Raw genomic sequence first — 15,248 nt, 5'->3', positions numbered from 1 at the left:
AGGCATGCTGCTCAATCTGGCCCATCTGATACTCCCACCAAAAACAGGAACAAAACTAACCATAGAAGCTCCTTCCATGTTTTAATTTCTAACATGCCTATCCAGGGCTTGTATCCCCCAAACAAGTCAGGATGAGAAGAATAAAGGCTTCAGGATCATTAAGAGAACTAGACAGAGCTCCTTATTCAGACATCAGGATTAAAAACAAACAGCAAGCAAACCAAGGGAGGAGTTCCAGAATTCGTTTATATCCTCTTGCAGGGAGAAGCACCAACCAAGAGGGTTTATGAAGGGCACACCATGCTGCTCATTCATGATTCTGAACATACACATTTTGAAATAGTCTTCTGCTATTTGTGCCTTTATCAGTTACAGAGAGATCTATTAACTGAGATTTATGCACAGCAGAATAAAAACAGTGTGAGCTTCAGTCACTGGACCTGCCCTCTGGAACTGCATTCCCTCTGAGATCTGCACAACCCCACCCCTACCTGCCTTCAAGAAAGCCTTGAAGACCTGGCTTGAGTGGGCAGCTGTAGAATTCAAACATAATTATTCAATCAATTAATAAGCAAGTAAGCTTTTATTGTGCCACCAGATTTTTTGTTGCTTTCACTTTTCAAATTCAAACAAGCTTGTTCACTTGCCAAAGAATCTTGGGTGTCTCAAATTCCTACTGACACGAAAGGGCTTCAGGTAATAGTTAAGCTTTAAAAGCCCACTAATTAATACAGGTATTTTTCTGCTTAGGAAAAAATGAGATTTGTTCTTTAGTTCAAGTTTAAGTATCTGTGATCTTTGCCTCAATACACAGGCACTCTACAACAAACTTACTTTTATAATCAATTCTTAACTAAAAATGTCAGTTGATTATTTAAAAGATTCCAGTTCTGCTCCAGTCAATGTACCACCACTCTTTAAAATCATAGTTTACAATATCTTGAAACCCCTTTCTTTAAAAATGGCGCAATCGTATGGGACAAGGAAGACCATGGTGCAGGAATTTCCACTTTTTTACTCTGCTAGGTCATGATAGGGTTAGGGTTAGGGTTCCCTTTTACTCTGCTGGGTCATGATTACCATGATAAAAAGTTATAAGGTCACATTACTTCCTCCTTTTTAATTCACCAGTGAATTCATCCTCCAAGTGGTTCCAATAAAAGGAATATACCAGCACCGCTAATATACCAGCACCAGAAATACCACATCCTTTTCATCAAATCTAATGCCATGTTCTCATCACTGCAGCGTTCTATGTTCTATGTTATTTTTATATTAATACCCTTCATTTCAGTTTTATTTCATCTTTATTTCTAACATGTATTACAGTTGTATTTCCTTTGCCCTTTTATTACAGAAGCTTGGAGGTAACAGATGCGGGGTGCAAAAATCCAGACATGCGAGATGCCAGAAAAAAGATCAGTAAACTCAAACCTACCCTTATGATGATATACTGAGCATGAGATACAGAAAATATTATTTTGCTATCAAGGAAAGCTCATTTACAACTGGATTGATAGTATGTGATCACACTCTGCCTTTGAACAAACTACAGATATAAGGAAAAGTGTATATTACTACATGTTCAAAAACAGGGGTGTTTTTATATGTAATGTTGGAGGGGAGCCCTCTTTTTATTTTTCTGGTCTTTTCTGTTTGTTGTTGTTCTTTTTGGTACAGCAAAGCAAATTAGAATTAACCCCTTGCTCCTATCTACTGTCTACTGTCTGGATTTACTGGATTACTGGATTTATTGTCTGGATCCTATCTACTATCTACTGTCTACTGTCTGGATCTACTGTCTGGATTTTTACAGCTGAGATCAGGTAGCCCTCTGCAAGTTTTGGAGGAGCAAATGGTTGTAAACCTCTTTTTTCTTGCTGCAATTTGGTGTAGTGGTTAAGATGTCAGGCTAGAAACCAGAAGACCATGAGTTCTAGTCCCACCTTAGGCACAAAGCCGGTTGGGTGTTCTGTTGGGTGTTCTGTTACCTGCCAGAGAGAAAGTTGAATTTCTCTCCCTTCTTTGCTTCTCCCTTCCCCTGCTTTATTTCCTTCCTTTATTTCTCATTTTCTCAGCTGAAAGAAAGTGCACTTATTTCTCTGGCATATCATTCTTCCTCACCAATGGCACTAGAAATGAGAAATTATGGTAGAGTTCTCTAAATAACAGCTAACTTCACAACTTCTGAACTGAAAGTAGCCTTGAGAAAAGAAGTCCTGACTAGCACAAGGCCTAAGTGACCATTCCCACTACTTTCTCCCTCCTTCCCTCTCCTGCTGGAACAACAGAGGCCTGGAGACCACTGAAATGGCAGCAGAGTTATCAAAAGAAGCTTTCCTTCTCCTCAACATGATGGCCAATTGTTAATAGTGGAAGATGGGGTGATGGCCTCAGGAGGAAGTCAGAAAAAATCACTGGGAAGTAGGGCAGGAGCAGTGGTGGATGCCACCAAAAATCAGCTACAGAATTTTTTTTCTATCTGTTCAATCATCTCTGATCCTTGGAGACTGAATGGACAAGGCCCTGTAGCCTTGGCAAGGTTTTTCAGAAGTGGTTTGCCATTGCCTCCTTCCTAGGGCTGAGAGAAAGTGATTGGCCAAGGTCACCCAACCAGCTTTGTGCCTAAGGTGGGACTAGAATTCATGGTCTTCTAGTTTCTAGCCTGATTACCTTAACCACTACACCAAATTGCAGCAAGAAAAAGAGGTTTACAACCATTGCAAAGACTGCAGCTAAGATCCAGAGGACTACGAGGGGACAAGTGTATTTATCTGTGATGCACATTTGTAGTAGTAAGTATATGGGAGGAAACCTGTGCTTTTATTGGGGTGATTCTTGTCAGAACTCTGATTTCTACAGTGAATGTCCAGGATTTAAGACCAGAGTGTTTCCTAGCCCTTCCTGGAGATGCCAGTATTGAACCTCAAATCTCTTGCACAAAACAATTGGCCTCTCCTGCTAAGCTACAGCCCTTTCCTATTGTATTGTATCATAAAACTCAAAATACTGAAATAATTATGTTGATGTTTTCATAAAAAGGAAAAGCTATCTGAAATGAATTTATTCTAGGAAATAGCCTTAAATTCCCCTTTCTTTATTCAGTACAGTGGGATGTTCTGATATATTTTAGCACATTAGGAGCAAAAGCATAATCTTAACTGTTTTGCATGCTTAAGGAGGGAACGGTTAGAGATGGGCAGAGAAGCTCCTACTCTTTTTAAGCCAGCTTTTTAGAGCAGTGTATTCAATATTAGATGACTGTGCTCCTTTATTTTGCCAGAACTATGTTAACATCCTATGCTGAAACTGAGTAACAGACATTTAATCCTTTTCAATTCAATTTTAAATGGGAACCAAAGGGTGATGGGGACGGAAACAAAAGGCTTTTGAAGGAAGTACAGTAATTAAATACCTGTGCCAGAATCCTGTTCAGATTTGGCTGGGGGCAGCAGCAGGACAAAGGTATACCATTAATACATTTGTAATTCAGGCCAGAGTATCTGGGCCAAGTAATACACATGAGTAAATATAACAAGCTGCCCAATGTCAAAAAAGCAAGTAGATACCACATAAAGGAAGGAGTTTCTGTAAATCTGTAAAATGTTTCTGCATCATTGTACTTTTCTCTTTCACAACACTTCTTCAGTATCTTAAATTAGGTTATCATTTAAAGGTGCTCAGGGTATAAATCTAAAGGTTAAACCATGATTAGTAAAAAATGATGCACACAGGGTTTATAAGATGAACCACCCCTTCAACATTTGTAAAAAAGCTACTGAAACATTTTGAATGCTATTCAAAAATCAGCTTGACGGAAAGATCTGCCCAACTATATAGGCTACATGCGCTTGCAAACTTTTTTTGGAATGCTTTTATGATATGCTACACTAGATGAAGACCATTCCTGTATGCGCTGTACTTTAGAAATGATGAACTATAACTTCCATTATTCATGGACAGCATGGGAATTATACTGGAGTACATTTGTAAGGACCATGTTGGGGAAGTCAGCAGAGAATATTAGCCATTTTTAAGCCAGTATTTGCAGAGCAAATTACTCATAAATGGAGGCTATGTGGAAATGGTTCATACATTTGGACTGCTAAGACGTTATCTATATACTGTTTCTCCATTTACAACAAAACTGATCTCTCTACCACTAACTTAGAGAAGATCTCCATAGAACAATATATCTTGAAGTATGTTAAATGAACAATTGTAATCTGCTACAAGCATTTGTAGAATAATTCTTGTATGCCTCATCTCACTCCACCATCCTATTGTACATGTAAGATTGTAAATCTTTGTCAAAATATTCATCAAGGTGATTTTATCCATCACTTTAACCAATACTATGGTATCTTGGGTAGGGAAATTGCAGGGCTCTGCCTAGACTTGAAAATCAAAGGAATGTGTTTTGCCACTTCATTGCAAACATCTTCTGCACCTGTGCAGAATTCTCCACTCAAGATATAACAAAATATGGACTTGCTGCATGAATTGATACTGTTAAGTCACCACAGAGAAGATTTGCCACAGCTTTATTGTGCAGGATCCACAACTCCACAAGGCTGAGTGGGAACACACCTGGAAGCCTTTGAAGAGCACTAACGATAACCTTGTCTGCTACCCACATCCAACCATGCCCAAGCCCAGTGTCTTTGCTTCTACTGTAGCCTCCCAGCATATCATGGAGTTACTAAGCACGGTCACATATGCAGCCTTGTATCACCCTCACATCCTCATCTCAGCCAATATTGAACTAGCAGAGCCTCTGGACAAAAGTGACCCAGCACCCTGACATCTAAGTTCAACATGCTGTGCCCAGCCCTCCACCTTGGCCAACTCCTTAACAAAGATAACCCATGCTCAATTGTATGACCTTGATGCTGCTCCTTTTGGTCAATGGCTGCAAGTATAAATGCAGCAAAAAGCTGGAGCCCTCATTTCTTCAAAGTGCCCTTTCCACCTGAGTGTGGTGACCAGATCTTTTCATCAATATCCATTTTTTTCTTTTTTTAAAAAAAGCAGAGGTCATGGCTATTCTGCAGTTAAAGCATTAAAGCAAGAGAGCTTTTGTGTCTGCTTCTTTTTAATCTTGAAAAAAAGAAACACTGTAGAATATGGTAAACATACAAAATACACAATTGAAATTAAAGGCTACTGCTTATTTGGCAAATCTGATGGTAACAAATAGAGACTGCTTTATTAAATGATGCCTTGGAAATACTCCTCATACTGTATTAAATATAGTATTATTTAATTATTCAATTATTTATTTATACTTGATTCACCAAGTGTTGGCCCTTATGTTCCCATCCTCATATTAGAAAGAAAGTCTGTTAAAGTTCCAGGAAACCTATGGATCTGCTGAAGGACCAAGGTAAAAGAACAATTTTTGGAGTTTGGGGAAAGGAATGGGCAGGAGGCCAAAACAAACCATGAACTGTGAGGACACTCACTGGCAAACAAATGCCGGTGTGAGGAAACTGATGAAAAATGGAGTGGGGAATGGAAAGGAGTGTTTGGAATCCTGAACTGGAATAGTTTTGGTTTTTGATCCCATTTCTTATTATTAGTTCTGTTTCTTTCTTTTTGCCAAGAAGCATTAAAGCAACTTCACAACGCAGTAACAATATACATAATAATAGTATCAAAATGTATTCAACATGAAATAAAAATATGCAAAAATTAAGATGAAGCAACAAACCAATAATTCAGAGAATTTCAACAAACAATTACAGTACTTTGTGGAACAAAACAATTCTTCACTGTTTTTCTGAAAGTTCCATGCAGCCTTTTCTTGCTGAAAAATTTGGGCCTTAAAAGTCCCAGTACATCTGGAAGAACAAACCACATCAAGGCTATTTGGTCTAGCAGAATTCAGATTTTCCAATTCTAAAGGTAAGTGCAGCTGCAGAACCAAGGACTCCCATCAAAGTGTTAGTGACCAAGGGGTGATCTGGAAGAATGCAAATTCTGAGTCCAGTCAGAGTGTAAGATATGAGACACCATTTCCACTAAATATTTTAGACTCCTAAGGCAATTCAGAATCACTTTGCACCTCCACTTCTTCCTGTGGCAGTTGGATGATGCTATGAAGCCAATGAGAGACAATATAAGGATGGCGAGCCAGCATTTGCTTTTTTCATTCATCATTTGAAATAAAGAAAAACCTTTATAAGCTACTGTTTTTTCTTCAAACTGTCTTCTTTAAACATGTTGGCCATGTCAATATTTTAAATCACTACTTTATATGTTATTTCCAGTACTTTTCAACCTTTCTACCTTCTAGGAGAGACATGCTCAAGATAAGAAGTCCATACTGAAATGTGTCAACACTAGTTTGTTTTTAGTAAGACAGCTAGTAAAATTCTTATGCAATGAAAGTCTGAAAAAAATCCACCAAGATTATGTATGCATTTACATATTTTTATTCTGCTGATATACATAGTTCTTCCTCCTTAATTTATCCTCACAACAGTCCTGATAGGTTTAGACTGCAAAATAGCAATACAATGCTATTGCCCAAAGTAATACAATGATTTTCACAAGCAAGTAGAGCCTTGTGCCCAATGTTCCTCAATCTTAATGAAGCCTTCCAATCATTATGCTATGCATGTTTACTAAGAGGTAAATTTCACCACATTTAATGGTCAATGGGCAAAATATATAAATCTAAATTGAAAATGTGCTGAAGTTCATAGTTATTTCTTTTAACAACATATCTATCTAGAGCTTTCCATACATGTGGCACTTTACAGGGAAATATATGGAAAAGACGACATTTGGTTGAATGTTGATATTAATAAAACTTAATAGCACAAAGCAGTTTAAACCAAATCCTAAAACGCCTACTACAAAGGCATTTTAAAAATTAATCTATAAAGCCATTTTTTAAATGCTCCATGTATCCTATGCTGCTATCCATGAATAAGTAGCATGTAATCTAGTTAACGCTCATTGGAAGGATTGATAATGAAGCTCAAGCTCAGATACTTTGGTCACCTAATGCGAAGAGAGGACTCTTTGGAAAAGACCCTGATGCTGGGAAAGATTGAAGGCAAAAGGAGAAGAGGACAGCAGAGGATGAGATGGTTAGATAGCATCACTGAAGCAATGAGCATGAAACTGAGCAAACTCAGGGAGGCAGTGAAGGACAGGAAGGCCTGGCGCAATATGGTTCATGGGGTCACGAAGAGTCAGACACGACTTAATGACTGAACAACAACAAAAATCTAGTTAACATTTAGAATACACTCTGCTCTACCCTTTAACTCTGGAAGGCAGGTGCTCCAGTAAAGCCTGAGATGCCAATCATATAAAATGTATAGGAGAAGGCCGCCTTCACATATATAGCAGGTGAGAGGAAAATGGAATTCTAAGAAAAAACTAGCAAATGGACATTTCTGAGTGATAATAGCCAAGATGATAAAACTTAACTATATTGTGGGTTTGCTCAGTAATACATGCTTATTCATAAATTTGATAGTACTTAGTGAAGCATGTTTTTTTCACCCAACTATGCTAACTATCAATTTTCACCTATTTGTTTATCTGATAAAACTAAACAAGTTTTATTTTCAAATCCCACAATTTAATGGCTTTATCTTGGAGTCAGATGCTTCTTTCCCAAAAGGAAAAAGAAAGACACATTTAGCTATACGGTATAGTCATCTGCTTCACAAAGCCAAACAGAACTATCCTGATCATTCAAACTTAAGAGAATAGCCGATTTCACTCCCAGTGTGCAATCCAGACTTTCTGAAGGAACATTGTAATTGGATATTATGCTATTTGATAACAGCTCTGCTATAAATTCTGAAAATTATGAACGCTAGAACACTGCAATGTTATCACAATAGCCTGTTTGATTATCAATTTAATTACCTAGTAATCCACTCCACGATCACACAAAGACAGAAAGGAACCTTCTTCAAAATATTTCTTAGAATTACGTTAGCATCTCATAGTAACAATGCCAGTGTTGTCAGCATCTATTCAAGCAGCCCTCCTAAACCTGGTCCTTTCCATATCTGTGGAACTAAAAGGCCAAAGATGGAGAAAGCTACTTTAAAGCTGTAATTCAAAATCAAGATTTGGTGTTCAGCATTTTATCTTCATTTAGTAAATTATTTTTTTTAATGTATTACTGAATGTAATACATTCGTGTAAATGTATTACTGAAAAAACACTTATCACCAAAACTAACTCACATATGCTGACTTTTCATGGAATATATCACACTTCCAAAAAACTCCCACCAACTGCTACTCTTCAACCAAGCCATGGGAAATGGATTCTCAAGTATATGTGAAATGGTTTTCTCCAGGAAAACCCCAGAGAACAACAGGTTAACTCATACATAGTAAGGATTCTTCTAGATGAGGAAAGAGACAGAGGTTAACACTGAAATCTTTACAATCAGGAAAAGAGAGTGCTGTATGCAGGGCCCGTGAAAAAGTACTGGTGTGAAGAAAACAACTAGAATGTATGGGAGATATTTTAAAGGCACTGTGTTTCAAAGCAATTTTAACAAATCATGTGCACAGTTTCATGAGCACACAGGACGCATTACCCTAAACCTGAACTGCAGAATATCATGAGACTACATTCTGTCCTTCAAGTTGCTAGGAAATTTTTTCTTGTGTATGCAAAATAGTGCTAATAGGAAACAAACAGTATACTTTAAGATATAATATACACATGCTCTCAAAACAGTTTAAAATTCAATGCCTTCCACAAAACATTATGAAATATGATTTAAATATCAAAATGTATGGGATGCTTCTAATGTTAAGGTTTTAGTTGGGGGGGTTGGTTATTTCATATTTTGTTAGGTTCTTTTATGTAGTCCATTTTAGAAGGCCTTCTTAGAGCTGAAAATCAGTATAAACAGGATTTTATGAATAAAAATTAGATATTCATGTTTTTGTAACTCTGTTAAGTTATCTTCACTTCACAGTAAAGGCTAATAAGTGTTTGGTTGGGGAGTTAATTGAGGCTTTCTGTTCAGAACTGGAGTTGCTAAGGAAACAACAAGCAGCTAAGATGTGTCTTACAATTACTTGATAGGGTTTGTCCTTGGTTCAGTGCCATCAAACCTTAAAATTAGCACAATGGACCAGTATACCTTCACTTAAGAAAACGACAATGTTCAGAACCTGTGAGTTTTGGGGTGGAAGTGGGGAAGCGTTTTCAAAACAGCTTCTTCAAATTATGCACAAAATTAAGCTGGTGTTGAACTTCAATCAGAGAGTGAGTGAGAGGGAGGGAGGTGGCTTCAACTCTCCCTTCAGATAGATACGGTCAGTAGATAGTATGTGGGGGACAGTAATTTCCCTCAATATAACACATTCACAAGACTAATGTGAAAATAAAGTTGAACATAGTCCCCCCAACACCACTTCCAACATAGGTTCTTTTAAAAAGATCAGAAAAAAATGTTTTGTAAGGTACAGAAATTATTTTCCCATCACCACCTTCACTAGTCTATTAATTAGGAAGGGGGAAAAAATGGAAAGGATCAGATTGATAGGAGTTTAGCCTTCGTGCTGCCACAGAGCATTAACACACAGGCAGGAGTTTTCAGCCAATTAGGACTGGGAGTTTAAAATGAAGAAAAGCAAGCATCTTCCCACTTCCTGAGATCTAAAAGGTCAGGGTAAGAATTTGAGCTCAAGAGGATGCGCATCCTACACTCTTTTCCTAAGGATTCTTTAAATTGTGAAAGGGAGACATCCCCCAATTCTTCCCAGTTGATCCTCATTAATGGAACACAAGGATATACAACGATCTGAACATGGTTGCCTCAGTGTCCCTCTTCCATTATAAGTAGAATATGGAGCACATAATTCATGTTTGGGCTAAAGTGGATCCAAACCTGGTAAAAGGGCCTTTTGTGTAGAAAAGAAAATTCATGTGGTCCCATATATCTTTAAAAACCCTACTGCAGAGGGGGAGACCTATACCCTTTTATAGTATATTTTGAATGCAGCTCTCTCCAAGTATCCTTTAAATATCCTTATTTAAGAGCTGTGAAAAGAGGGTCTTGAACTGAAGAGAAATGGTTAGGGTAAGACTTGCCATCCAATGTCATGAAGGACGCCAATTTAGGTAGTTTTAAAGGAGGGTGGAAAAATTCAGGGCAAATCATGCTGTCAGTAGCTACTAAACTTGAAAGTTATTTATTACCAGAAGAATCCCAGGTGGACACCTTAACTACCAGCATCAGCGGAAGAGGGCTACTGCCCTCCTGTCCATGTCTATGGTTTTCTTCGCTGTACCTGATTGGCCACTGCGTGACACAGAGTGTTGAACTAGAAGGACCCTTGATATGATCCAGTAGCCTCTTATGTTTCCACAAATCATTCTTCAGATGATTGGAGACCAAGCTATAGTCTTTTAAGAATTATTTGTACATTCAAGAAAACAGAAAATATCATTGTTTCTCACTTTAATCATAGAATCAGACATCGCAGAGAATCAACAGCCAATCCAGTAGAAATATAATTAAATCATCTGTTGGGAAGCTAACGTGTAGCTCTGGATTGACTGGATTGACTCTAAGAACATCCCTATTCGGCCATGAAATTCAATGGGTTCTGCTGGCCAAATAATTTTATCATTGTCCTAACTCACAGGATTGTTGTTAGAGTAACATAGGAACTGGAACAATCTGAAGAAAAATAAATGTGAGGGACATAAATGCAACAACTTGTTCAGGCAATGTTATATATGATTAGCAGAACACAAGTTGAAGCCTAAAGGCATGATCTAGAACTGTAAATTACATTTGGAAACAGAAACTAGGATCTCAGTGCAGTACCAGTTTATTCATAGATGAAGAGCCACAAACTTTACCCATGGGACTACTTTTCCATTTTTCAGTTGGAGGATACTAGTTTTCTTTTTTTATACAAAATAAATGACTAAAGGAAGTGTTCTCCTTTCTGAGCAATGCATCCAATTAAATAAGCTCCAAACAATGTACCATAGGCTTTGAAAAGCTTGGTAGTTGTCAGCAGTGACTTTGCAACAGTATACTATAATTTATTCTAACCTTTGGTATGATGTGCATTCTTCAAAGATTTCCTGTATTTAAATCCTACCCCAAACATAATCTTTCAGCACCATTCCCCCCACATTCCAACATCCTCCACTGAAGTACGAAGAAACGATGATTAACCCTTCTTTTGCCTATCATATCTTCTTGGATTTGCAGATGAAATAAACCTCAATAATGTTCACAAAACAAGAATCACAGAGAATCTGCACTTTGATTTTGCTAGTATCAACCGATATTCAGAAACACAATTTAAATGCACGTGTAGTCAACTCCCTATTAAAAACACAAATCACAAACAAATTCTTGACCAGTGGAATAAGTGAAAATAGTTAAATCTGGTTTTAGGAACATGCAGGAAGTGATTTCCTGACCATTTTTTAAACCAGGTTTTCATACCCATTGCATTCTCCTGATACGTCACACCTCTATAATTTCTAGCCAGCAAAGCTAATCAAATATTAAGGAATTGAAATCCAAAAGTTTTAGAGAGCAGTAGTTGAGGAAGGATACTCTTATGTCAAAATTTCAGTATTCCTTTCAGTACCAGGTTCAAAGCCATAGCACAGATCAGTTAGAATTTAGAGTAAGTTCCATGTGCAAAAGAGGTTGTGGATGTGGTTCATTTTCTAAACAGTCTCCCCACCCCACCCCACCCCACCCCTGCAACTGCCCCATATGACATAGGGCAGGCCATTTTTCTAACTGGATGAACTTTCAAAACCTGAATTGTGTTCTGGAGTGGAGGCCTTTTTTCCCCAAAGCATGGGGAGGGGAGTAAACAGGAGAGGGGGAAATGGCCTTGGGCTTGTCAAAAATCTTAGATATATTAAAGCAGTTTATTTCAATTCTTGTCATTTCTTGTTATTTCAATTCTTCAAGCAAAAATATGAATCCGAAATATCAAGAGTGGAAAACCTGTTTCACTTCACTGAATATGGGGCTCTCCTATTTCTCCACCTAGCATGCCAATGATTGGCGGGTTTGTACAACATACTTACTGTTCTTTCTGAATTAAGATTTTCTGGTTTCACTCAATGCACTGAATCACTGATTCCATAGATGTACCTAACAGGATGGGTTCATATAAAACATTGTCACAAAAAACTAACTTAGATTAAAACTAACCATCCTTAGCATGTTGCAGAAATGCAGCCCATAGGTCTTTACATTACTAAGTATGTTGTGGGAAGCCAGTTGCTAGGAAGAAACTGTAAGCCAGTAATATCTGGAAAACAGTCTTGTTATATTCTGGGTCAAGCAGCTTATTATTTTTTTTTAGCAGCCAAAGGCTACAACTGGTTAGACAGCAACACTTTGAAGCCACTAGAGAGTAGGAGGGTAAGTTTTGTCCACCTGATTTTGTTGGGGGTTGGGGGGGAGGTTGCATTTAAAGGCTTATCAGAGGTTAACATTGTATCAACTTCACATCAAAAAAATGTGGAAAATCATGCCACCGTTCAGTATTTTGCAACCAATTTCAGGGGCTTTGAGACTACATGGGAAATGCACACACACACCTCAACTATGTACAAGCTGTCCCCCCGCCCTCCGCTTGCTATAAGGTAACAATCCACCTCATTTTCTAGGTGGGGATCCTTTAGTAGCCAAAAAGCAGGAACCCTGCACATTTTCACAAGAACCAAGCTGGGGATGGGGGAAAGCTAAGGCCCAAATTAAAAAAGTTTATCTTCCATGATCAGAGAATACAGTAATGATTATCAGAGAGAGAAAATAAAAAATGAGGGACAGGGAGGGAGTGCAGTGAGGTATCTTGGGGAAAGGCCTGGCTGGAACTCTGATCAGTACAGGGTAACATTTTGTTGTGGGTCCCATTTGTATTTATCAAATTCCTACAGCATAAATTTGAAACCAACATTTTTACACTTATGTCAATCTCCACTTCTTTAATCTTATTAACTTTGGAACTTTGGAATTATTTTATCAATTTCATCTGGCATTGCAATCATTTTTACAAACCCTTCCACAAGGCTGAACACAATACAGCAAATAAAGAGAAAAAAATAAAAGAAATCTCATATTCTGTTATGAAATAAAAGAATCATAACAATGTAAGTCTGTAAGGTGACCAAACCCAGAGTTGGTATATTTTGAGTTCTGTTTCCATTTCTGAAGGAAACCGCAGTTCCCTGCCTGTGGGATGGCAGAGATTAAAAATAATATATTCTGTGTGACTTGAACTTTTGACTTCTTTACACAGGTTTGCAATTCCAGAAATAATGAATGTATCTGAAGGAGTTACTGTCATTTGTAGCTAAGTCAGCTCCTACATAAGTTAAGATTCCATCAAACGCTTGTTTCATTTGTACCTAGAACTCCCCCACCACTACCATATTAACACAGAAATCAGAATCCACTGCTTCCAATATACTACGGATCCAACTCTAAAATGATCAAAAACACTCTAATCAATCATATGGAATACCAACGAAGAACAGCAACATTTCTTACTATCATTGTTTCACTTGAATGGGAAAAGAATTAATGAGCACTGGGAAAGACCCTTTCCTACCTTGGCTCTAAGATAAAAGCTTTAATCCAGGCTTCCCCCAAATAGCACTCTGAAGATATGTTGTTGACTGCAACTCCCAGTACTCCTAATCAGGATGGTCAGATTCTTAGAGTCGTCCCCAAACCGGAGGGCACTAGATTGAGGAACACTGCCAGAATCAATGGAATGCTAAGAATGGGCTTACCCAAGTAGGTGGAAGATGCCTTGGAACACTGCATAAATGGATCCCAGTGGCATTTTGAGGGGATCAAGGGCTTGGATGGGAAATGTTAGATACAGATAGACGTATATATTCTCTAAACAGAATCAGAGAGGAATCTTCTGATCAGTACCTGAAGGCTATAAATCGCCAGAAGGGATTCAGACAAAAAGACCACTCCCTCTTCCCCACTTCCCTTGTCCTATTGTTCTAAATGGCAGGGTCCGAGTTAGCCCTTATCACGTTTCGAAGGTCGAACCAAGAGAAGCTTACAGTACCCGAACACAGGAAAACAAGGAAATCAGCTTCAGATTTAAAGAAATACAACCCAACATCTATTATTTTGCAACCGATGGTCCTTGCGTCTCATCAGCGTTCATACCAGCGAGCATCAAAACCCACCTCATCGTGTTATTGAGTTACATTCATAGCAACGCCCCTTAAAAGAGAGAGAGAGAGCGAGCTCGCGCTTACCTTGCAACTGCTTGAATCTTCCTTCTAATTGATTATAATTATATGGCACTGAAGCAGTGTAACCAGGGGACAGGGACCCGGGCATACTAGCAGGGTTCTGTAACTCCATTTAGAGCGGACGTGGTATGATGTTAAATTCCAGCATACAAACAACGTTTGGTGTTTTTTTTTTTTAAATCAGGTAGCAACCTTCACAGGGTGCTTTAACCCAAATTTAAGCAGATCCCAGATTTTTTAAAAAATCGTTTTATCTGTTCCAGTTTGAATATCAGATTCGATTCAAAGTAATCCACGAGCAGATGGTCTATCAAGTCATGCAATTTCAAACGAGCATGGTGTTTGGACTGCAGTCTCGCCACGCGCAATCTCAAGGCTTCAAGCTGACTTCGGCTGCCAACCTTAACTTAATGAAATGAGGCAATCTAAAAAAAAAACACACAAGCAAAAATTCCAGATCTCCCCTTCCCAGCTTCCAAGTCAGAATCAAAGCCAACGCAGAGGTCGCATGGAGCCATGAGCAGCCTTTCCTCCTCCTCCTCCTCCTCCTGCCTCCTTGCTTAACGCTTCCAGTAGCTCACACACACCTCAGACCTTCCTGCTCGTTTGTAATTTCTAGTAGCCACTCACTGTGTATTTAGTGATGATGTCACGTATTAGCATAAAGCATTGTAGAGGAAAGGAAGCCAAGACTGTACCAAAGACTGAAGGCGGTGGGTGGAGAGCTGGGCGGGATTATTGAGGAGGCACAGAGTTCCTGGAAACCAAAACCTCAGTGCAAAGGGACACATTCCCACGTCCAGCCCGGAGGCGAGGCGCTCGGACTCAGCTCGCTCTTCTGGGCCGAGCTGAAGACTCGGGGAAAAAAAACAAAAACGAATCACCTATGAAAGTACACGCGGTAAAGAGGCAGTGGTACCTCCCCAAACAACGCTGGTGGAATTACATCTTTTGTTAAGAGCTTATTGTAACAGAAA

General features: G+C 38.6%; 1 protein-coding gene across 2 annotated transcripts in view; it reads right to left on the bottom strand.

Annotated features, from left to right (window-relative positions):
• The window catches only part of SPTBN1 (spectrin beta, non-erythrocytic 1), a 184,234-nt gene that overhangs the window by 96,044 nt on the left and 72,942 nt on the right, over nucleotides 1-15,248 (bottom strand). The window contains exon 1 of one of the 2 annotated variants that reach the window (XM_088149406.1): nucleotides 14,275-14,809. The exons of the other annotated variant lie outside the window; for it this stretch is intronic. Coding sequence (XP_088005532.1) covers nucleotides 14,275-14,383 — 109 coding nt within the window. The 5' untranslated portion in view covers nucleotides 14,384-14,809. Of the gene's footprint in view, nucleotides 1-14,274; nucleotides 14,810-15,248 lie in introns of those variants that run through there. 2 annotated transcript variants of the gene reach the window in all.

The sequence above is a fragment of the Python bivittatus genome, unplaced genomic scaffold (assembly GCF_059951505.1).
Source record: "Python bivittatus isolate LINGU-HERP-01145 unplaced genomic scaffold, Pbiv_v1 ctg000020_np1212, whole genome shotgun sequence".
Lineage (NCBI taxonomy): Eukaryota > Metazoa > Chordata > Lepidosauria > Squamata > Pythonidae > Python > Python bivittatus.
The sequence above is the reverse complement of the archived record's forward strand: the minus strand, read 5'-3'. Positions and strand labels throughout refer to the sequence as shown.